This window comes from Dromiciops gliroides, chromosome 5 (genome assembly GCF_019393635.1).
Source record: "Dromiciops gliroides isolate mDroGli1 chromosome 5, mDroGli1.pri, whole genome shotgun sequence".
Classification (NCBI taxonomy): Eukaryota; Metazoa; Chordata; class Mammalia; order Microbiotheria; family Microbiotheriidae; genus Dromiciops; species Dromiciops gliroides.
In genome coordinates, this window is record NC_057865.1 from 55,717,839 (window position 1) to 55,743,071 (window position 25,233).

A 25,233-nucleotide genomic window follows, 5' to 3' on the forward strand; every position below is an offset into this window, starting at 1 on the left:
CATCACGGGGAAACTAGGTTTCAGAAAGAGCTAGGATGAAAGGAACGGTAGAGGAAAAGACCTGAGATGAAGGGAAGTTTGTTGTCTATGGAACAAGTATTCCAGAGGGAATTGTAGAAGAGTTAGGTGGAGTTAGAATGAAAAATGAGAAATAGGCATTAGATTTGACAATTAAGATATCAATGGTAGCTTTGGAAAGAACAGTTTCAGCTGAATAAGATTGGAAGCCAAACTGCAGAATTAAGAAAAGGGTGAGAGAGGGGCAGATAGGTGGCGCAGTGGATAGAGCACCGGCCCTGGAGTCAGGAGTACCTGAGTTCAAATCCGGCCTCAGACACTTAACAATTACTAGCTGTGTGATCCTGGGCAAGTCACTTAACCCCAATTGCCTTACTAAAAAAAAAAAAAGAAAGAAAAAAGAAAAGGGTGAGAAGAAAGGAAGCATTAATTACAGATGACCTTCTCAAGGCATTTAGTCATGAAAAATAGGAAACATATAGGATGACAGTGAGGATCAAATGAGCATTTTTTTTTGAGGATGGGAGAGACATGAGCATATTTGTAAGAAGCAGGGAAGCTGCCAGTAGACAGGCAGAGACTGAACATAAGTGAGATAGTGGGCATGATAGACAGCAATCTGCAGGAGAAGATGGGATGGAATGGGATCATTTGTGAACGTTGAGATCTGCCTTAGCAAGCAGGGGTGAAGGAGGGAAAGTGTCAGAAGGCATCTGGGTAATGAAGATGAGTAGGAGGGAAGAGGAAGCTCTTGGCTAATAGCCTCATTTTTCCAATGAAATATGAAGCAAGATTCTCTGCTGAGAGGGTGAGGGTTGTGAGAAAGAGCTGTAGGAGATTTGAAGAGGGATGAAAAGGTTTGGAGAAGCTACTGGGATATGTGGCATTAGTGAAATCTTTTAGGGAGGTGTAAAATGAAGACCCTGTTAAGATTATATAACATCAATTTGTAGTGGACCCAGTGAGCGAGGTTTGAAAGATGAGCTTCATTGTTTTAAAGTTTCTTACAGATTTGGTTAAATTTGAATTTATCATTCTTTGCTATATGCCTGTCTTTTAAAATGCACTTAATAACAATCTGGCATTTAACAAAAAACCCCAAATGGTAGGAAAGGAAATGGCAAATGCCCAATACAGTTACATAATAATATGTACTTGTTAAAACTTTTTAAGAAGATTTTAAGTACATTTTGGTTTACAAGGAAGGGAATGAATGAGTATGTGGGTGTTTAAGCAATTGAGTAAGAGTATAATCAAACCAGACTTCCATTATGTTTAATACTTTTTAGTGTTGAAAAATGTCATGAACTCCAGAGCAGAAGTAACCAGGAGAATCTGTACATTATAGTTCTTGTCTTGAGCTGCCCATTATATGAGGCAGATGGGTGGCACTGTCTTAAAGACCTCAAACACTTACAAACAGTGTAAGCATGGGCAAGTCACATAATCTCTATCTGCCTTAGTTTTCTCATCTGTAAAAAGAGGATAATAATAGTACCTATCCTCCAGGATAATTGTGATGATATAATGGAATAATTTTGGTAAAACACTTTGCCAATCTTTAATCACAATATGTGTTATTATTATTATTATTACTATATTATCTATTAGCTAGCATCATTTTTGAATATAACTATCTCACAGTACAAACCCTGCCAACTATGTATTTCTTCCCTTTCACCATCTTTTTCCTCTATTCAAATCAATACCTCTCTTGCTTCCCCCATTGACTCTTCTCCCCAGTGATCCAAAACCTTCTGTTGTGAAGAAAATAATCCAACTAACTCAGTCCAAGACTTAGAGTGAAGGGAACTGAATTCAAATTCCAGATGTACCATCTAGACCAATATGACTTTGAATAACTCAACCTATCTGGGCTTCTGTTTCTTCTTCTCTGAAATGAAAAATGTTAGGCCATATGATCACCAAGGTCTCATACATTTCTATACCTGTAATCAATAATCAGTGTACATGGGATGTTCAGGGAGGACTAGCAACTCTGGTGTGAGGGTTTGCTGAGCCCTTTTCAGGACTTCTCATCTACCTTTGGTGTTCGTCTTTCACCCAACTGTCACTTGTGGCTCCAATAAACTTAGGGTGTACAGTGGCCACACTCCAGGAAAACCATCTTGGCAGAAGGGCTAAACCAGGTTGAGGATAACTGAGAGGCCTCAAACCCATATGTGACTTAGAGAGATGTCTATCCCAAGCATGTGAAGACTATCCCTGGAAAAATGGGTGGATATCATGGCATGGCCAATGACCATGAAGGCAACTGAAGCAGGTGCTGTGGACCACTTAGAGCTTGGTCAGGCATTAAGCATGCCAAGGTCATTTTCTATATCCTGTGCCATTGCCAGTCATCCTGACTTTTGTCTTGCCACTGGACTTCAATGACTCAGGAAGAGAGAGGGAAGCCAACAACTTTGCCCAGCTCTGCCTCACTTAAATCCAATTCATGTACAAGTCAAGACATCACCCTCAATGTCATTGGTCCTCTTTGAAAATGAAGAATGAACAACATCAATGATCACATGAAGAAGTTAATTACTCCATGTAATTTCATTTTAATAGCCAACATTTGGAGTCCACAGCAGGGTTTAATGAAGAGGTATGACTTTCTAATGGTAGAATTTGAGGTTCTATAGTATGTGGGTGAAGAGAATTTTTGGGTCAGAGAGTGCTATCTAGTAAAGATCATAAAAACTAGAACTGGAAGAGGCTTTAGAAATGTCTTACAACCATCTTTCAGATAAGGAAAGTGAGATTCAAAGAAATTCAATGTCTCCCCAAAGTCATACAGGTAGCAAACAGCAAAGCCTTTATTTGAACTCTATATTCTGACTCCGAATCCAAATTATTGCTTCTTCTCTCTTAACTGAGCAACCTTTCAGATTCCATAACTTCCCATATGAGACCATGGGTTCATAGTAATTGCAATGCTAAGAGAATTATGTTCCCTAAGTGGAAATTGTAACATTTATAATGATATTATTCACCCCCATACCATGTACATTACTGTAATAATTAACTCTTTTTTATTTTATTTTTTTTTGGTGAGGCAACTGGGGTTAAGTGACTTGCCCAGGGTCACACAGCTAGTAAGTGTTAAGTGTCTGAGGCCAGATTTGAACTCAGGTCCTCCTGACTCCAGGGCCAGTGCTCTATCCACTGTGCCACCTAGCTGCCCCTGCTATGTGCCTTTCTTGAAAGAACAGACCAATGTGATTATTGGGCTACTTGCTAATGGTCTTTAAAAATTTATGGAGAATAGAAAAGGTATGGCAGAAATGGAGAAAGGTTAATGTCCTAATTTTTTAAAAAATGAAAATTAATAAAGTCTGCCAACATTAGTCGATGGCCTTGGCTCTAAATCGTGGAATGTATTATTAAAGGGGTGGTTAATTAACATCTAGAAAAAGGAAGCAGTGATTATAAAAATACAAAGAATGGCTTTATTGAGAACATTTCATGGCAGAATAATTTAATTTTCTTTTTTCTAAAGGGTTTACTAGACTGTTTGATCAGGAGAATGCCATAGCTAAGGTTTACCTAGGTTTTAGCAAAGTATTTGACATAACCTCTCATATTATTTTAGTAGAACATGTGGAAAAGTGTGGGCTAGATCAGGGCTCAGCAAACTATGATCCAAGGGCCTGACCTGCTACTTTGTACAGCCCAAGGACTGATAGAAACCAGATTTTGCTCTCAGGCTGTGGTTTGCTGATCCTTAGGGCTACATAAGTGTGTTGTTAGATTCAGAATTGTTATGAATAATCAGACTGAAAGAGCTGACATGGTTAGTGATCCACTCAAAAATGTGTTCCATTAGAGCAATTTGGAACCGTGACCAAAGTACTATAAAGCTGTTCATACCCTTTGATCCAGCAATACTACTATTAGGTCTATCTCCCAAAGAAACCCAAAAAAGGGAAAAGGTCCTATTTGTATAAAATATTTATAGCAGCTTTCTTTATATTGGCTAAAATTGGAACTCAAAGGGGATTGGAACCCCATCAGTTGGGGAAATGGCTAAACAAGCTGTTGTATATGATTATAATGGAATATTATTGTGCTATAAGAAATGATAAGCAGGATGATTTCAGAAAAACCTGGAAAAACCTACATGAACTGATGTATTATGAAGTGAAAAGAACCAGGAGAACATCATACACAATAACAGCAATATTGTACAACGAAGAATGGTGAATGACCTAACTATTTTCAGCAATACAATGATCAAAGACAATCCCAAAGGACTAATGATGAAGCACACTATCGACCTCCAGAGAAAGAACTGATATTGTTGCAATACAAACTGAAACATGCTCTTTTCACTTTATTTCTTTCATTCTTTTTTCTTTTATTCAATTATTATACAAAATGATCAACATGGGAATGTTTTAAATGATTACACATGTATAACTTCTATCTGCTTCCTCACCATCCCAGGGAAGAGGAGAGAGCAAAGGAGGGAGGGATCAAATTTGGAACTTAAAACTTTTTTTAAATGTTAGAAAAAGTTTTAACATGTAATTAGGGGAAAATAAAAAATATATAATTTTTTTTCCGTACCTCTTATTCATTCGTTAATTTATTTATTTTTATAATTAATTAATTAAAAGTTTTGAGTTCCAAATTCTATCCCTCGCTCATTCCCTCCTTCCCTACCCTCCCCGCTCCCAGAGGTGGTGAGCAATTAGATATAGGTTATACATGTACAATTATATAAAACATTACAATATTAGTAATTTTATATAAAGAAGAAGAAGAAGAAAATCCATAGTAGCATACTTCAGTCTGTGTTCATTCAATATCAATTCTTTCTCAGGAGGTGGATAGTATGTTTTATCATTTGTCCTTTGGGATTTTCTTGGAGCATTGTATTACTGAGAGTAGTTAAGTCATTCACAATTGCTCATAGAACACTAATGCTGTCACAGTGCACAATGTAAATTTTTTTTTAAAAGAAATGTATCTCATGGAGATATGTTTGGTCTCATATTGTTTGATATTTTTTCCCCAATGATTTGTATAAAGGCATAGAAGGGATACTCATGAAATTGAGGAGAGGATGAGAGACAGTATGTCATACTGGATAAAGAATAGACCTTGGAGTTTATAAGATGTGATTTCAAGTCCTACTTCTGACACATATTGACTATAGGGCATTGGAGAAGTAATTTAACTTCTCAGTGTTCCCTGAAAACTATTTTTTTCAATAATAAACATTTTTATTTAAATTTTTTAATTTCAAATTTTATCCCGTCTTCTCACTTTCACTTTTCCTTTTCTGAGGAAGTAAACAATCAGATATAGGTTATACATGTGCAATTATGTAAAACATTACCATATTAGTCATTCTGTATAAGAAAGCCTGAATAAAAGAAAAAAATAAAAGAAAGTGAAAAATAGCATGCTTGAGTCTGTCTTCAATTATTATTAGTTCTTTCTTTGGAGGTGAATAGTATGCTTCATCATTAGTCCTTTGGGGTTGTCTTGAATCATATTTCTGAGAATAGTTTAGTCATTCACAGTTCTTCATCTAACAATACTGCTGTCACTGTTCACAATGTTCTCCTGGTTCTGCTTACTTCACTATACATCAGTTCATGCAAGTCTTTCCAGGCATTTCTGAAATCATCCTGCTTGCCATTTTTATAGCACAATAATATTCCATCACTACCCTTTATACTCTTTAAAACTATAATTGTATGTTGAACAGGGGGGTTCCTGATCAGGTATAGGTGGGGTGGACTCAAGGTCTCAGAGATCTCTTCTAGCTCTAAGGTTCTGTGACTCCATCATCTCAGAATCTCTCTTGGGGTTAGCAGAGGTCTACCTAGGTTCATAGTGTGGGGACCAATTTTTAATTGGGGAGTGCTAGCTAAGCGGCTTGACCGCAATATTGGGGCAAGGAAGGAGACCAGCAGCCTCCCTCAAAACAGAACAAGATTTATTTTAACAAGAACGAACTTAAAAAAAACAAAACAAAACACAAACAGGTTCAGTAGGATCAAGGGAAAGGAAATAAAATGGGGAAAGGGAAATTATAATAACTGAAAAAATACCACTGCCCAGGAATCAGCTGAAAATACACAGCAGAACGCCTGTCACTTTCCAGCTTCCACCTAGAATGCCCAATTCTCCTCCCCTCAAGCCTAGAAACACCCCACACAACCCCAGCCAATGGGATGGCCGCTCTGATAGTCACATGACTGCCTCACTAGGCTTCCAATCATTATAATTTTTCCAGGCCCATGTAGGCGTCTGGTGAGTGGTGATGACGTGAGGTGCCAGAGCCCTGGCAAGGGCTACAACCAGTGGGTGGAGCAACGTGCGGTTTGCGGAGCCCCAGGCCAGTGCGCCAAGGCATAAAAACCTCAAATAACAATTAATTCTTTTTTTTTTTTTTTAGATCAGGCAATTGGGGTTAAGTGACTTGTCCAGGGTCACACAGTTAGTAAGTGTTAAGTATCTGAGACTAGATTTGAACTCAGGTACTCCTGACTCCAGGGCTGGTGCTTATCCACTGCGCCACCTAGCTTCCCCAACAATTAATTCTTTACAACAGCTTTATGATTTCCCCTAGTACCATGTCCCCTTAGCAATGGTCACCAACCTATAAAAGGAGAAAGATAATAGGATTATAGGATTTAGAACTAGAAAGGGCCTTAAGGTGAAGCTAGCCCAGTCCTCCCATTATTATGGATGAGAAGATGGAAACCCAGAAAAAGGTATAACTCATCCCAGATTCACATGGTAGCAGGTTCAGGATTTGAACCCAGGCCTTAAGTTTGCACACCCTATATTCTTTTGTTTTGTTTTGTTTTGTTTTGTTTTTTGGTGTTTTTTTGGTGAGGCAATTGGGGTTAATTGACTTGCCCAGGGTCACAGAGCTAGTAAGTGTCAAGTGTCTGAGGCTGGATTTGAACTCAGGTCCTTCAGTGTCCACGGCCGTGCTCTATCCACTGTGCCACCTAGATGCCCCACCCTATATTCTTTCCATAGATTAAATGCAACAACAATATGAGTTTACTCTGACATCAGTATTTTTTCTATGACATTTCTAGATATAGATCAGCTTCTCAACATTCTTTGGACCAAAAGTTCCTGCAACAAAAGAGGACAAATATTCCCACACAAAAGGAGTTGGAGAAACTTGACCAATGAAGACTGGGCCTATGTCAATCTTTCAGCTTCTGCTGGGCTGGACAGAGACCCAAATGATAACAATGCCGCCTGGGACCAGGTACCCACTTTGTTTTTATCCCCAATGACTGTTAATGAGCAGAAGTTACATGGGCAAGTCAAGGGGCTGGGGGACTGAGGGCGGGAGAGAAGGCAGATTTAAAAGATAATAATTATATTTTATCCCATGAAAAACTATACAAGTTTTATAAGGTCACATGACCAATCTTGAACTATACAAGGACAGTACAAGAACAGATGTACATAAGACTTGGATTATTTGGGGAAAAAAACAAATTTGTGTATGTATTCTTTCTTTTTGGCCAAAATGTACAACTGTTATTATCTGTGCCATAGCATAGAGCAGTCAAGAGAATGCTGCTGGATTTGGAGAGAGAGAAGCTAGATAGGAATCACAGATCTTCTATATACTATTTATCTGTGACCTTGGGCAAATCACTTCATTTCTATGAATCTCAGTTTCCTCATCTGTAAAATGAGAGGGTAGGACTGGAACACATTTAACATCTTTTCCAATTCTAAAAATGTATGATTAAAGTCAGAAATTTTAATGGTCCCTAACGCAATATCAAACATTTCTCCTTGAAATCTGATTTTTTTATGATTTGGTTTTATTCCAAGAGCTCTTAATTTTTTGTGAATTATGGACCCCTTTGACGGTCTGGCTAAGGCTATGGAACCTTTTCCAGAATAATGTTTATTGCTCACATTAATGATTGAAGGAAATAGTGAATTTCAGTTTGAGGGTAGTGAAAATAAAGATGCTATTTTTCCTCCTCTCCAATTTCACAGACCCCTTGAAAATCCATCAACGGATTCCATGATGTGCTGGAAGCCAATTGTTAAATTTTCAGTGTGATCATTTATACTTATGAATTAATAAATTCTACAAATCAGGATGTGATTGTTTTGTTAATGGTCTAGACTTAAGTGATGGAGACAATGATAGTACAGATTAAATTTTAAATGTGTTGTTTGCGTATTTGTTTTTGAGACCCAGTTATTAAATATTTAGAGGCATACCATATCGTGTATTATGGGGGAAGAATCTGTTTTAGCATACAATTATGCTGCAGAGATAATCCTTAGGAGAGAATTCAGCTAGCCTTCCTTCTAACATTTTGTGAGAGGGTGGTAGGCTTCAGTTTCAACTTCTGCCAAAGTCCTCCTCTGCTGCTTACTTAGCTCATGGAACTGACTCTGGGTTCTTGAAAGCTGTATCAGTGGAGCTGAAGGTCTAGCAGATTCTACCTGCCTGGGAAAACCTTCCATTCAAGACCTAGTGCAGGACTGTGGCCATTGTTGGAAGAGTAGCCTAGGTAAGTTTAAAAAAGCTCATAAACACTTTGGCCCAAAGATGATATTTTTCTGGCCATAGCAGCTCTAGAATACGGAGAGTGACCACCACCTACACCAGTGGAAGAAAAATCCATGAAGTACTGAGGTGAGGCATCCGGGAGGTCCTTCGCATAGTGTAATGATTGGAATGACGCCACCTACTGGAGACTTGCTGTGGAGAGCTCCACCATGAGGAAAATGCCTCAGAGGCATTGTGGCTTTTCCTTGGCGTCAGGAAATGACGCTTGCTCATGGGTGCTGTCTATCAAGGCTACCAGCCAATCAACTGGAGGAGCCTCCTATGGTCTGGGAGGAGACAGGAAGGAGGAAAGGGAGCCTGCGCAGAGAGCGCTGGCTTTTTGGCTTCCGGACTTGATGGTGGTGGCGGCAGAGGACTTCACAGGAGATTTGAGGAAAGATAGGAATGCCAGGCTGTTAGAATTCTGTTCTCAATCTTTTTCTTTCTGTTTTCCAATAAACCCTTAAAAACATAAACTCATTTTATCAGTGATTTTTAGTCAGTTTCCCCCAAACTGGGGGAACACATTAGAATCCACATTTAGAATCTTAAATTACACAATAGAAAGGATGATGGGTCCAGTTGATACTTGGTCAAAATGTGCTATGAACTTGTGGTTCAATGATATTGGCAGGCCATGAGGAGAGACATAGGGCATTCTTACTAGCTTTGCAACATGAACACATCAGGTACTTCATGCTATAGAAAGATTTTCTACATTTTTGTTTGTAAGACTTTCTTTCATCCACCAAGGGTCAAAAACCAATTTGCTTGATAGCTTTCCCATTTGTGTAGGGATCTGAGGTTGTTTCATAATGTTTACAGAGTCTGTAAGGAATGAGAGACTCTAAGGAAAGTCACTTTAAATATAGACATATATACATATAATATTTTCTGTATTCATATATCAGACACATATATGTGATACATACATAGCCATATCCATATCTATAAAATGATATATGGGGGAGAAGTGAGAGATAGGGAGGGAGGGAGGGAGGGAGGGAGAGAGGGAGAGAGGGAGAGAGGGAGAGAGGGAGAGAGGGAGACAGAAGGAGACAGAGGGAGACACTCAGAGACAGAGAGAAAGACATTGATTGATTAATTGATTGATTGGTTATGATTACATGCATTTTTGTGTGAAGCCAGAAGGATCAGAGTTGAGATCCTTCCTCTGGCACCCACTAGCTGTGTGACCTTGGGCAAATCATTTAACTTCTTAGTGCTCTAATTAACTCTCTATGACTATAATTTGCAGATAAGGTACTGACCTTGGTAGGAGTTTACTTATCTGGGATTTCCCATATCAGCAGCTTTAGTAGCTTTCCCAATATTTATATGATTTATCATTGTATGTTGTTTTCACAAGGGAAATTTGCTAAGACTAACAGTCCCATTCAAGGAAATTTTCTTAAAAGAGGAAAAAGGCTAAAATGCCTTCTAATATTTCTCCTTCCTTTTCCTCTTGAGATGAGCCTTGTCAGAGATCCATAGAGGCTCAGGCCACTTCTTGTTTTGAAGGCCTCTGGCAATAATTGTTTCAATAATGTAGCTCAGAAAAGGTGAAATAGGGGTATGCAAACCACACTGTATGTGTGTATATGTATCTATGTGTGCGTACATGCATGATGCATGCACACAGCTGTGTATATGCACGTAGATACCTATGTATTTACATTGCGATTTAGAGATTCTATACATATTGTATTAGAGGATAAAGATACACATGCATGTTTACATGTAGAAATACCTGTATGTATACATATTTGACTCAGACCTGTGATTTTATGAGTGTATAGAGGTCCAGGAATTTTCTTTACTGAGGCATATTAGCACCTTCTTTACCATTACAGACTTAGAGAAAGGTCTGTGACATTGAGATAGATATTAAGTGATTTGCCCAGGTTCATATAACCAGTCTACCAAAAAGGCATGATTTGAATCTAGGACTACCTTGCTCTGATGCCAGATCTGTAGTCAGTATGCTTTGCTCCCACACATGCATTCAGGCATACATACATGCACACATACACACATGCATGCATACATACATACGTAGTTTGTCTAGAGTTTTTTCTGGGCAAATGCACTGATTTTTGAGAAAAAACCCTAACTTTTTGTTTATAATACAAACACTAGTATTAAACAATTTAATTAAATAGTTTAAGAAAACATTAAGTACCTACTATATGCCAGGGACAGTGCTAGGCTCTGGAGAACCAAAATGATCCCAGCCCTCTGAGAGCTCATGTTCTTTCTGGGGGTAGAGGGTGAGTGGGATATGCCCTTAATACAAACGAGTTAATAACATAAGGAATTTGAGAAGGAAGGGAGTGTTGCTACCACCTGGGATCTGTAACAAAGTACATCTATTAGAGTAGGCTAATTCCACTTGGAAGGATGTCACTAAGCAAGTCCTTCTAGGGATGGGAAGAAAGAAACAGGTTTTCTAACCCTAACTACTGTGAACAGCATGTGCTGAATGATGTATGAATCTGAAAAATCATGACCTTTTTCTGTGAAGTGACAGCCCAGTGCTTCCATCCAGGCAAATACTGGTGCAGATGCTCTGGTTCGATTTTTAAAGTCTGATGTCCTCGTTTCATTAACAATACACCAGACTGAAACAAAATCTCACTGTTCCTGTGTGCTCAGGGCCTAAGCTGAGAACCATCTATTCCTGCTTCCAGCAGGTCATTTTCTAAAAACATCATTGCACGAAGAAAAAAAAAAGTCAAAACCCGCTCAGGTCAACATAAATGAATTAAGATGGAGAGGTGCAGACTCGGAGTAGTCTGTGTGACGTCTCCACATGGCTTGGCATGTTCCAGAGCCTGAGTAACCCTCCCAGGCGCCCCTTCTGATTGGCTCTGCTGCTAAAGTCTAGAGTAGGGAGGCGAGCTCTGAGCAGCCTGCCACTTTGAATTAGGATATAAGGGTCTAAGACTTGCACAGAAAGCGGCCAGCTTCAGCCTGGCGTGTGCGCGTCTTTTGAAGTTTCTTGTAAAAGTTCCCATGGAATAGAACTTCATATGGAATCCTTCAAGTTCAGTATTCCAAAAGAGGTCTGGTTTCATCCAGTGCTCAGAAGCAGCCTGATATCATAAACAGAGAGCTGGGCTTAGATTCAGGAAGACTTTGTTTGAATCTTGCTTCTGACTCTGACGTGTGGCCAGGAGCGAGGCATTTGAGCCTTCTGTCTAGTGGAGATAATAGCATGGATGACATCTTACAGAACGGTTGGGAAACCTGAGTGAGATAGCCTCAACAGGGCGTCTCAAAAGTCATAGTGCAGTTTTAAGTTATTAACGTTTGCTAATGAATGGAGAGTGCTACTAGGACAGTCCAGCAAACAATTATGCAGCTATTTCACCAGTGGGCTGATTACAGTCAGATCCAGGGAGTATTCATAAATGGTGAGAAAAAATGGAATATCTCTAAGCCCCTGGTGCTAATTTCTGAGCTTTAAACTGTACTCTAAGTTTTGATACACCTCATATCTGGCACTTTATGAATCTTCCTTCCTTCCATTCTTTCTTGGCATTAAGGCTTAATTGTCTTTCCTAGGGTCACACAGCTAGTAAGTGTCAAGTGTCTGAGGCCATATTTGAACTCAGGTTCTCCTGACTCCAGGGCCAGTGCTTTAACCCCTGTGCCACCTAGCTGTCCCCACTTTATGAATCTTTAAGCACCACTTATGTATCAAATATTATTATTATTATTATTATTATTATACATATGTATACCCATCTTCCTATGTGTATCACAACTTTCCATACTTTTCATGAATTGCTAGGGCTAAAAAAAAATACACACCACGTGGTGGTCATCAACTTTCTGTTGATGAGCATCTCTGAACTCACCTAGGCTGGTTTTCTGATAAAAGATACATTGTCAGGAAGAAATTCTGCTGGTATGGCCTTGGTGAAGCCAGGACCATCTCTATGCCATGATAAAGCACCCAAGTGAATGTTTCTATGGAATAAAGCAATTGTAGTAATATGCATTTGAGTCAAGATAGCAGGTAGTTGGTATACTTCAGTGTTAGGTGTGTTTGGAGAGACACTCAGTTGCCACCAGGATCAGAAGCAAATCACAGAAGGATAGTGAAGGTTATATATGGGGTGCCAAAAATTAGGATGGAGCTGGTGTATGGGCTTTGATGGTCAGATGGCCACGGTGGGGTAGGGTAGAAATCTGTTATTGGGAGCAAAAAAAGTAGAAGAGGGAAAGAGGCACATTTGTCTTAGCCATCTCCTTGTCCTAAATACATGATTGTGATGAATGGCAAAATCAAGGTCCTTGCCTCAAGTGGCTGCTGCTAAGGCCACATAAATATAGTAGACCCCCATTCAGACATCACAGTGACACTCTAATACCAGATCCAGTCTATTGACTACAATCTTTCGGTTCAACTGGTTTCCATTTCTGCTCATGGAAAAGCATACATATGTGCTCAGCATGACTGAATAATCTATCAAAGGACATTTTTTACTCTTTATCATTGTCAGTTTATTTTATTTCTTTTTCTATAGTTCAAAACATTATGACTTATCCTAGTGACCTCAAATGGCATTCAGATTACTGATGTCAGGAAATGTTGAAAACAATAGTGGCCTAAATAACTCAGGCATGGTAAATAAATATCAAGGGCTGAAAGACTCAGAATAGAAGTTGTGTTCTGGTAAGAGAAGTTATTCTAGAACTCTGCATTACTCTCAGGGTCAACATTTTTGTCTCTTAGCTGTATACTGGGCAAAGATACATGGCTTCCTGCTCCCATTTGCCTTTTCATTCCTTCCCTTACTAGCTAGACATTTTCCGTTTGGAGATTTTATCTAAAAGGATTCATCATTGAAAGTTTGTCGCTCATTTTTATTTTTATCCCAATCTTTATTTTTAGCATGCATTTATGTTCCATTAGCAACAGATGGTGCAAAAGAGAATTTCATGTAGGGTTCAGTCTAAGTTAGTGCCTTTGTGATTACAAGATAATTTTCACATTTTTTTTTGATGATCAAGTCACCCTCAAAAGTTTTTAGGTAAGACATTTCACATTTCTAAATAATAGCAAACATTCATCTTGATAATGCATTGATTTATTAGAATTTCTTATTTTCTATAACAATGGAAAATCAACATGTCCTAAAGAAGCTAAGGCTGGCCTTATAACCAATTAGAACTAAGTTCAAGTCTCACATTTGTGTGTGTGTGTGTGTGTGTGTGTGTGTGTGTATGCACACATGCAGTATGACTCTGAGCAAGTTCCTTAAGTCTTCCATACTCTAGGGAACGCTTTGAGACCAAGTTACAGAGGAAGAATTGACCTGCATTTGGAGAGCGAATTTTTTCATCTGAGAGTCCTTGGTATCAATGAAATTGTAGAACCAATCTCTATCCCATAGACTAGCATTTGGAAAAACAAGCCATCAAGGTTAAAACCTTATTTTATTGCCACTGAGGAACGGAGTATTTCAAAGGTCATCATTGCAATATGAAATATGTTGTATCATGTGACATCTATTCATTATAATGAAAGTAAATTTAAGTTCCTGTCATTTATCATAGATTTATTCAGAAAATGAATCAGAACTTGAAATAGTTAAGATAAAAGTCATGAAAAATTTTTTTCTTAGAAGCTGGTTCCATTCACTGCTTATGTTAGTTACATAAGATAACTCACTGCTAGAACAATATTTTCTAATAATGGGGAGATGGAGCTCAATCCAAAAGGACATGTCATTACTGCTTAGATATTTTCTTTAAAAAATTCTTTTAATTTATTTTATTACATTTATTAAATTATTTTTATTAAATTTTATTTTGATATTTAAAAAATTATCTCATTAAATACTTCTCATATAAAAGAATCATTTAAAAATTTTTCAGTTTTAAATTCTCTCCTTCCCACATCTCCTCCTTCCTTGAGAAGGCAAGCACTTTGATTTTGATTATACATGCAAGGTTATGCCAAACCTATTATTATATTAGCTATGTTGCAAAAGAAAACACAAACAAAACAAAACAATAAAAATAGTTAGATGCTTTTTTAAAATGCAGCCGTGTCTTGGCCCTAGAGAATATGGGATCCAACTGTAGACCAGACATGCATAGGACATATGAGTATCTAATGGCTCCCCACTCCCACTAAATTTTAGCAGCTAGGGCCCTACCCCAAAGCATAGAAGGAAATACCATGGAAACCCAAGACCACTGAAGTCAAACCTAGACTATTAGCTTCTAGTGATTTTACTTGGTAGTTTACTTCTGTACTCTCCCATGTAGTAGAAAATAAATCTCACAGAAGATAAGCCACTCTGACAATGATAAACAAGCATTGAAGTCAATGAGAACCTACCTTAAATATCTTCTCTTGGTGGGGAGGGGCAGCACAGAGTCAAGATGGCAGAGAAAAGGCTGGGACTTGCATGAGTTCACCCAAATTACCCTCCAAACAATTTTAAATAACACCTCAAAATGAATTCTGGAGTGGCAGAACCCACAAAAGCTCAGAGTGAAATAATTTTCTAGCCTAAGACAACTTAGAAGGTCAGTAATAAAGGTCTGTTGCATGGCAGTGAGAGTGGAGCACAGTTTACTGAAGGCTACACCGGCACAGGCTATATCCCAGCAAACCAGCAGCAGACCTTGGGTGTGACTGAATCACTGATGGCTTTCAGATCTCTCAGCTCACATATGGTAAGGGGATTAGAAAGCTGGTCAAACGAAGATTAATCTGAAGTTTCATTTTTGTCTGTTTTCTTTTATAACCTGGCTAATGTTTTGTATGACTACTCATGTATATAACCTATATTGAATTATTTGAGTTCTTGTGGGGGGGAGGGAGGAAGAGAAATTGGAACACAATGTTTTAAAAATTGATGTCAAAATTTGTTTTTATATATAATTTGGAAAATAAAATTCTAAACTAAAAAAAGAAAAAAAGGAAATTACAGAGGTCATTTTGCTGGCCCATGAGGGCCTTGCATTGCCTATACATCATTCTGGATCACATTTCCAGGGCAAGGAAGAGCACTAGTACACCAGAACTTGTGGCTACAGGGGATGGGGACCCTGGTCACATTTCCAGGACTGAAAAGAATGCTTGTGGTCTCTCACAGACCAGAGCACAGACCAAGAAAATAGTAAACACACCTCTTTTTAAATCATACCACCTTGGAAGAATCTAAAACTTACAGGTCCCGAGAATTTGTTCTGAAAACAGCTGCACAAAAAACCCTGAAGATTGAGACAGTCCCTCCTCTACCATAGATGCAGAACCTACTTTAGTATAGAGTTAAAAGTCAAGAAATAGGCTGGAACAATAAGCAAACATCAAAAAAGAAACTGACCATAAAAAGTTACTATGGTGACAGGAAAGATCAAAACACAAACTCAGAAGGGAACAAAGTCAAAATGGCTACATCAAAAGCCTCAAAAAATGTGAATTGGTCTCTAACCCAAAAAGAATTCCTGGAAGAGCTCAAAAAAAGGATTTTTACAATCAAATAAGAAAGATATAGGTGAAAATGTGAAAATAAATTACAGTGATGAAAGAAAATCATAAAAAAGACAACAGCTTGGTGCAGCTAGGTGGAGCAGTGGATAAAGCACCGGCCCTGAATTTAGGAGGACCTCAGTTCAAATCCAGCCTCAGACACTTGATACTAGCTGTATGACTGTGGGCAGGTCACTTGACCCTCATTGCCCTGCAAAAAAAAAAAAAGACAACAACTTGATAAAGGAAGCACAAAAATGCAATGAAGAAGAAGATTGCCTTAAAAACCAAAATTGGCCAAATTGAAAAAATAGACAAAAATTCACTGAAGAAAAGAACTCCTTAAAAAGTAGAATTGGCCAAATGGAAGAGGAGGTATAAAAGCTAACTGAAGAAAATAATTCCTGAAGAACTAGAATTGGGCAAGTGGAAACTAATGACTCCATGCGACATCAAGAAAAAGTAAAATCAAAATAAGATAAAAGAAAATATAAAATACCCCATAGGAAAAACAACTGACCTGGAAAATAGATAAAGGATAGATAATTTAAGAATTCTTGGATTACCTGAAAGCCAAGATAAAAAATGAGACTTAACATCATCTTTCAATAAATTATCAAGGAAAATGGATCTAATATTCTAAAACCAGAGGGTAGATTAGAAATGGAAAGGGTTCAGCTAGGTGGCATAGTGGATAAAGCACAGGCCCTGGATTCAGGAGGACCTGAGTTCAAATCCAACCTCAGACACTTGACACTATCTGTGTGACCCTGGGCAAGTCACTTAATCCTCACTGCCCAGCATGCCCCCCCACCAAAGGAACAACTATACCAATCACTTTTTGAAAAAGTTCCCAAAAGGAAAACTCCTGGGGGCATCTAGGTGATGCAGTGGATAAAGCACTGGCTCTGGATTTAGGAGTACCTGAGTTCAAATCTGGCCTCAGACACTTGACACTTACTAGCTGTGTGACCCTAGGCAAGTCACTTAACCCTCATTGTCCTGCAAAAAAAGGAAAACTCCCAGGAAAATTACAGCCAAATTCCAAAGATCAAAGATGAAAGCAGCCAGAAAGACACAATTCAAATACTGTGGAGAGTCAGTCAAGATAACACAAGATTTAGCAGCTTCCATTTTAAAGAATGGAGGACAAAAGAGCTAGGATTACAACCAAGAATCACCTATCTAGCAAAACTGAGTATAATCTTTCAGGGAAAAAATGGAAATTCAATGAAAGAGTGGACTTTCAAGCATTCCTGATGAAAAGACAGAGGTGAATAGAAAAATTTGATTTTCAAAAAGAACACTCAAGAGAAGCATAAAAAGCGAAACAGGAAAGAGAATAGAAGGGAATTAATGAGTTTAAACTATTTACATTCCTACAAGGAAAAAAAAAAAACTTGTAACTCCTAAGAATTTTTTTATTAGGGCAGTTAGAAGTATACATAGACAGAAAGCACAGGTGCGAGTTGAATATAATGGGCTGATTATCTTAAAAATAAAATTAAGAAGAATGCACTGGGAGAGTGGGAAGGGAGAAGTAGAATGGGGTAAATTATCTTACATTAAAAGAGGCAAGAAAGAGCTTTTCTAGTGGAGGGGAATATGTGGGAGGTGGCAGAGAACTCTTGAACCTTACTCTCATCATAACTGGCTCAAAGAGGGAATATCATACACACTCAATTGGATCTAGAAATATGTCTTACCCTACAAGAAAATAGATTGGAAAAGGGATGGAAGAAAGGGGGATGCTGGTAGAGGGGAGAATTGGTTTCAAATTGGTAGTCAGAAGCAAAACACTTATGAGGAAAGACAAGGTGAAAGGAGTGAGAGTAGGATAAATGCAGGGGGGATAGGAAGAAAGGAAATGCACATTAATCATAATTAGGAAATTTTTACAGCAATTTTCTCTGATTAAAGTCTCATTTCTCAAATATGTAGAGAACTGAGTTAAATTATAAAAATAAGAGACATCCTCAATTAATAAATAACCCAAGCATAGAACAGTTTTCAAAGAAGTGTTGAAGCTATCTATAAGTTATGAAAAAATGCTCTAAATCTGCTATTAGAGGAACATAAATTAAAACAGTTCTGAGTACCCACCCCACTTCTCTATCAGATTGGCTAATATGACAAAAACATGGAAAATATTGGAGGGGATGTGGAAAACTTAGACATTAATGCATTGTTGGTGGAGTTGTATACTAATTCAGGCCATTCTGTAGAGTGATCTGCAACTATGTCCAAAGACTTACAAACCTTTTTCTACCCTTTTACCCAGGAATACCTCTAGTAGGTCTGTATCCCAAAGAGATAAAAAACAAAAAGGAAAGTACCTATAACTACAAAAGTGTTTTGTAATAGCTCTGTTAGTGGTGGCAAAGAATTAGAAATTGAGGGGATTCTCATCAACTGGGGAATGCTGACCAGGGTTATGGTGGATGATTGTGATTCAGTAGTATTGTACTATAAGAAAATGATGGTCAGGATGATTTCAGAAAAAACCTGGAAAGACTTACATTGTACTGATGCAAAGTGAATAAGCAGAACCAGGAGAACATTTGTACACAGTAACAGCAATACTGCATGACAGTGAACTTGCATAACTCTGAATGACTTAGCTGTTCTCAGTTATACAGTGATCCAAAACAATTCTCAAGGGACTTATAAAAATTGCTATTCATCCCCAGAGTTTGAATGCAGATTGAAGCATACTTTTAAAATTCTATTTTTCTTGGGTTTTTTGTCTTATTTCTTTTTACAATACAACTGACATGGAAATAAGTTTTGCCATGACTACACATAATAACTTCTATCAAATTGCTTGCCCTCTAAATGAGGGGTGGGAGAGGGAGATAATTTTGGACTAAAATATTAAAAATGAAAGTTAAATTTTTTACACATAATTGTAGAAAATAAAAAATGCAAAAAAATCTTCTCTTGACTGAACTAGTTATAGTGGAAGCTTCTGAAATTCATGATTATGTGTCCCCCAACTACCTTTTTCTACCCTTGAACTTATTAGTAATAGTTTATCTAAGACTGATGCCTATCTTCCTGTATTTTATATGATGCCACTGACTAGATAAATCAGTCAATTTAGTTAGAATTAATAAGTTCAGAGGGGCAGCTAGGTGGCACAGTGGGTAAAGCGCCGGCCCTGGATTCAGAAGGTCCTGAGTTCAAATCCAGCCTCAGACAATTGACACTTACTAGCTATGTCACTTAACCCTCACTGCCCTGCAAAAAAAGAATTAATAAGTTCGGTTAGAAAGTAAGGGGTTTGGGTTTTTTTTGGCAGGGCAGTGAGGGTTAAGTGACTTGCCTAGTGTCACATAGCTAGTAAGTGTCAATTGTCTGAGGCTGGATTTGAACTCAGGGACCTTCTGAATCCAGGGCTGGTGCTTTATCCACTGCACCACCTAGCTGCCCCTGTAGTAAGTTGTTTTTTTAAAGTCAATATACTGTCTTGACTGAAATGATCATGTAAGCTATTTGGTAGGAGAGCATAGTACAGTCAATTAACATAACATACTTGCTGAGACTCATTTATACCAATAGCACATTTTTGGGGTAACCTTTAATCTCCTCCCCTGCTTTTGATATTTCATATTATTTTTAAAGACAAAGTACCAGAGATTGCTAGATAAAGACAATAACCTTATTACTTCATAGCTTGTGTTTTAGAGTGCATTTATCTCTGGAGATTCTTGGTCCAAAAAGCTATTCCTATTGAAAAACAACAAAAACAATCGGCTTAGGAAAAAAAACAAAAGCATCGGCTTAGGAAAATGAGGCCAGAGTTCTAACCTACTTCATGAGGTTTCTGTGCAGATCTCATTAAGCATGATTGCAAAACACTAGAAAAAAGGGAGGGGGCACAAGAGAAATGCTCAGAAATAATTACAATGATGAGTATGATAGATTAAATTTCAACCAGTGTACGAAGTGAATCCTCTTTGTTCATGGAAAATGTTTTCAAGAAGTCTACTTGATAACCTTCATTTTTTTTCCATTTTAAAAATTCCATTTAGTTCTCATTCATTCTAAAGAATGGACATGCATACTGAGTTTTGCTCCAGTGGTGTGGTTAATAACAATACACATTTTCCTGCCTAGGCTTGCTTCTCTGCCAAGGAGCTTGTGGAGATATTTTTACCGAACAGCCATTCTCCTATTTCTAAGGAGCACTTCCAGCAAATCAGCCCAGCGATCATTCAGCAACTACTCAGTTGCTCTTGCCAGCTCACAAAATACCAGCAAGCCAAGCTGCCACCAACAGCCCTAGAAAGTGAGTTGTATCTCTTGACTGTGTGGTTTTATACTGTGCTAATTCACTTGGTTTGTATACATTTCACTCTCTCTAAAGACTGAAAGTATGAGCTACCTTCAAAGAAAAGAACAGGGGCGTTCTGTAGCACAGGACTTGAGAACACTCATCCTATGTGTACAGATGGGAGATTGGCACATCCTAACTCCAAGTGCCTGATCAGGGTCCAGTCATTAGAGTGATGGGGACTGAATTCCATTTTTATTTTTTTTGATTCCCTTTAAAAAAGTTCTCCTCTGTTTGAAATAGCAGAAGTAAATTATCCTTTTCAATTTGCAAGGCAGCCATAAAGGTATCAAGAAAACAGCAATTCTTGTAACTTAAGAGGGAAGGTCATTTTTAAGTCAAGTATATTTTATTTATCTATTTTATTAATTAGATGACAACCCCAAGATTTGCATGAAGCAAAATGGGGGATGGAAAAGGGAATCACTACATTACTGGAGAGTTCTGTTTTGGTACCAAATTAGAATGAGTAGGTGGCAAGTCAAATTCGCAATGCTTACAACAATGAGCAGCTAGTTGCACCTAGAGTGCTGGACCTGGAGTCAGGAAAACTCATGTTCCTGAGTTCCATTTGGCACTTACTAGCTGTGTGACCTTGGGCAAGTCACTTCACCCTGTTTTCTTGTTTCCTGATCTATAAAATGAGCTAGAGAAGGAAATGGCAAACCACTCTAGTATCTTTGCCAAGAAAACCCCAAATGGGGTCATGAAGAGTTGAACATGACTGAAATGAGTGGAACAATAAACAATAAATACACTAATCAGTGCTTCTGATAGTCTGAATTCTCCATAAATTAAGGCTATTTAGGGCTATTCAAAAAATCCCCCAGTGCTTCCCTATGGATTGAAGTTAGAAGCATGGCAAGCTCATTGTATCTGCTATAAGTGAGCCTACACCAGGACTTCCTTTCTATAGCCATAATCCTCAAATGAATACCTTGGTTCATACCCTACATGTGACACCCTATTAGTTGGGTGACCCTGGACAGGTCACTTAACTTCTCAATGTATCTAGGTAATTCTCAAGACCTAAACATTAAAGAAAACCTGCTTTGTTGGAGGGAGTTTCCTCAAGAGAGAATTGTATCTCTAGTCCTCTCCCTGTTTTTATCTATGTAGTGACAATAATAATTAGGCAGCATGGCATAGTGGTTAGAGAGTCAGCCTCCAAGTCAATAAGACTTTGGTTTGAACCCGTCTCTGACAATCATTTAGCGTCAGAATGCTTATAGCATTGGTAGGAGTTCCCTCAGTGGAGTTCCTTACAACTATGAAACAGATATTAAAATACATTTGTGTATGTATATATGTACACATATTTTCTCCATCAAATATGTTTGTCCTCCACTAAAGTCCTAGCCCTGAGCCTTATCACAGCCTAAAAGCGACATTGAGGGGGCTTTCCAAGGCTATGGCAATGCAGGACAGTTCCAACAGCTATTACTGTTGGAAAAGCTGGAAATAGTTTTGAACCTTGGTCCAGTGATGGACTAATTATCTCTTGTCTGAGGATTAGTTCATCTAAATTCAAGGGGATTCATACAGATGGATGACCAGACCACAGATTGTTTTGTCAAATAGTGAGTCTAGGAACAATTGACTAAGGTGTGGAGGATTGTGATTTACATCAGTGGAGGGAATACTTCCTCTGATGATATCATAGATCTTTTGAAGAATGTCTGAATGTACTTGGTGGTAAACCAGTTAGATCTGTGACCAGTGGTCTACTTGAAATGCAGTGTAGTTCATCCAAATAAAGTTGGGATGTACATGAAATTAGACTAAGGACAAAATAAAATGGTCTCTGGAAGCAGGACCTCATTCACATTTCTCTCTCTTGTAGAACACTAGGGATGAATTAGTAAATAGCTCAACAACTGGTAATTTAAAGACTTATCAAATAGACAAAAGTTAGATAGGGTCAAACAGCAGGTAGGTAGCACAGTGGATAAAATGTTTGAAGAAGACTCCTCTTCCTGAGTTCAAATCTGGCCTCAGACACCTACTAGCTGTGTGACCCTGGGCAGTCACATAATCCTGTTTACCTCAGTTTCCACATCTATAAAATGAGCTGGAGAAGGAAAATGGCAAAACCACTCCAGTATCTTTTGCCAAGAAAAACCCAAATGGGGTTTTAAAGAGTTTTGACACTGGGGCAGCTAGGTGGCGCAGTGGATAGAGCACTGGCCCTGGAGTCAGGAGGACTTGAGTTCAAATCCTGCCTCAGGCACTTAACACTTACTAGCTGTGTGACCCTAGGAAAGTCACTTAACTCCAATTGCCTTACCAAAAAAAAGAGCTTTGACAGTACTAAAACAACTGAACAGTGACAAAAAGGGTCAAAGGCTTCATTGGGAATGAAAATCTTATTTGTCTTCCTGTCATCTCTAGTCTTTTCCTGTACCCCCCAAATCCAGAATAAGACACACCCCAAAATACTTACAATTTTGCATCATGCTGCTTGAGGATAACAGACATTTGCAATGAAGCTACTTTTCTGCATTACAGGAATTTGCAATGTTACATTAAATGGGGCCCAATGGACCATTATTTCAAAAGGTTCCTTGCAGTACATTGTAACTACTTCCCTAATCATTACATTAAAATGTTGTTTCCAAGAAATTAAATGTAGTTGCCAGGAAAGAATCCCATGGTCAAATTCTGTTAATATTATAAAATCAATTTTTCAGACTAAATGGAAGTGATACTCAGGTTTTGTCAAGAAATTAATGGGCAGGTCAGATCTGAGGGATTCATCTTAAAGTTGGCAAATTATCAAATTTGACTATATAGGAAATGCCAGCAAATTTTATAACCCTAGCTAGTACCCCTGATAGTATCATAATATCGTTGTTAATAAATCGACTAATGGATTTTCAGAAACCACAATTGCATATTGAGGTTCTTGGTTGATGATATCAACATGATCCAAAGCTAAATTAGGGCCTTCCAAAAAGGCAAAGGGATGATGAAAATTGCATTTCTCGAGAGATAAACTTACAAGGACAGTTTTTCAGTGTGTGGAATCCCATCTGAATCAAATATTATAGCAGCTCACTATTGAGAAATTTGCAAACATTTGATTAAAATATTGACCTGTAAGTCCTGAGAGTTGCATTTAGCTCTGCAATTCCCTAACCTCAGTTTCCAAACCAATTTGTCTCAAGCTTCCTGCTTTTTCTCAAGTATATGGAAAGAGACTAACTCTTAATTATCTGTAGAGATTGGTACATGCCATTTTAAAACAGTAAATAATCCAAAAGTCTTTATTTGACTTTAAAACTAATTTTGTAAATTTTTTTGAGTTATAACTTCCTATTTTGCTTTCCTTAAGCTAATTTCCCAAATGATCTGCACTCTGAATGGCATAATTTGCCAGAAATTTGGGAGTGTTTTGGCTGGGAGAAGTAAAACCACTTTTATGATTAAAAAAAAAGATTCCTGATAGTCAAACTATATTTGGATAACTGAGAGTCAACAGTACATGATTGAAAATTAATGAACTTGACTCATAAGATCTGGTTTGGGGGGCAGCTAGGTGACACAGTGGATAAAACACCGACCCTGGATTCAGGAAGACCTGAGTTCAAATCCACCTTCAGACAGTTGACACTTACTAGCATGTGTGACCCTGGCAAGTCACTTAACCCTCATTGTCCTACAAAAAATAAAAAAATTAAAAAATCAGATCTGGTCACCAGCCCTTGATTCAGTAGGAACCTGAGTTCAAATCTGACCTCATACACTGACACCCACTAGCTGTGTGACCTTGGGCAAGTCACTTAACCCTCATTGCCCTGCTCCCCACCCCTACCCCCACCCCAAATAAGATATGGTTTGGAATCCTGCCTCTAAACTTTCTATCCACATGACTGTTGTCAAGCCAGTTCATCTCTCAAGCCTCAGTTTTCTCATCTGTAAAATAGGACTAATAAACCTCACCCATACCATGTCTCACAGGATTGTGTGTTGTGAGGCAGACACTTTATAAACTTTAGTTATATAAGCACAAACTCTTACTGTATCTAAAAAAAATAAGAAATTCTCTGTCATTGCAATATTTTAGGGGAATCTTCAGAACCAATGTATAAAGCATTCAAAGGTCCATAATAGATTTCATTTTTCCTATATGTTGTCCATGGGCTCATTGTTGGCTTAATCAAATATATTCCCTTTTCCTTTCCTTTCCTTTCCTTTCCTTTCCTTTCCTTTTTTCCTTTCCTTTCCTTTCCTTTCCTTCCTTTCCTTTCCTTTCCTTTCCTTTCCTTTCCTTTCCTTTCCTTTCTTTCTTTATTTTTTTGCAGGACAATAAGGGTTAAGTGACTTGCCCAGGGTCACATAGTAAGTAAGTGTCAAGTGTCTGAGGCCAGATTTGAACTCAGGTCCTTCTGAATCCAGGGCCAGTGCTTTAATCCACTTTGGCTACCCAGGTGCTCCCAATCAAATATATTCTCAAGCATTTTTTATGACAGGGTTCTAACAACTAACTCGTTCTTTCAGGTTTTTTCCTAAATATTGCACATATAAGCTCCTAGTAGATGTATGTTCAGGGGAATATCACCCTCCTAGCTATGCCAAGAGGCCAGTTCTCAGGCCCTCTCTAGTTATGGCCCTAAGGACACAGTAATTTAGACTCTTGTGAAAATAAAAAGTCAGGCTGATGGAGACTATGCCAGGGAGCCACAGAACAACTTCAGTTCCTCACCAAAAGAATGTGCTTACATCCCATTTGTCTCTACCCCTAACTTTGGCTACATTTTGGGATATTTAACTCACAGCCAACTATTTTATCAGTCTTACCACATCACAAAT

The 25,233-nt window shown here is 38.2% G+C and overlaps 1 protein-coding gene across 1 annotated transcript in view; it reads left to right on the top strand.

The window, feature by feature from the left end:
• Window positions 1–25,233, top strand: part of SLC39A12 (solute carrier family 39 member 12) — a 115,242-nt gene that overhangs the window by 31,306 nt on the left and 58,703 nt on the right. The window contains 2 exon segments of the mRNA XM_043967509.1: window positions 7,092–7,270; window positions 20,205–20,376. Coding sequence (XP_043823444.1) covers window positions 7,092–7,270; window positions 20,205–20,376 — 351 coding nt within the window.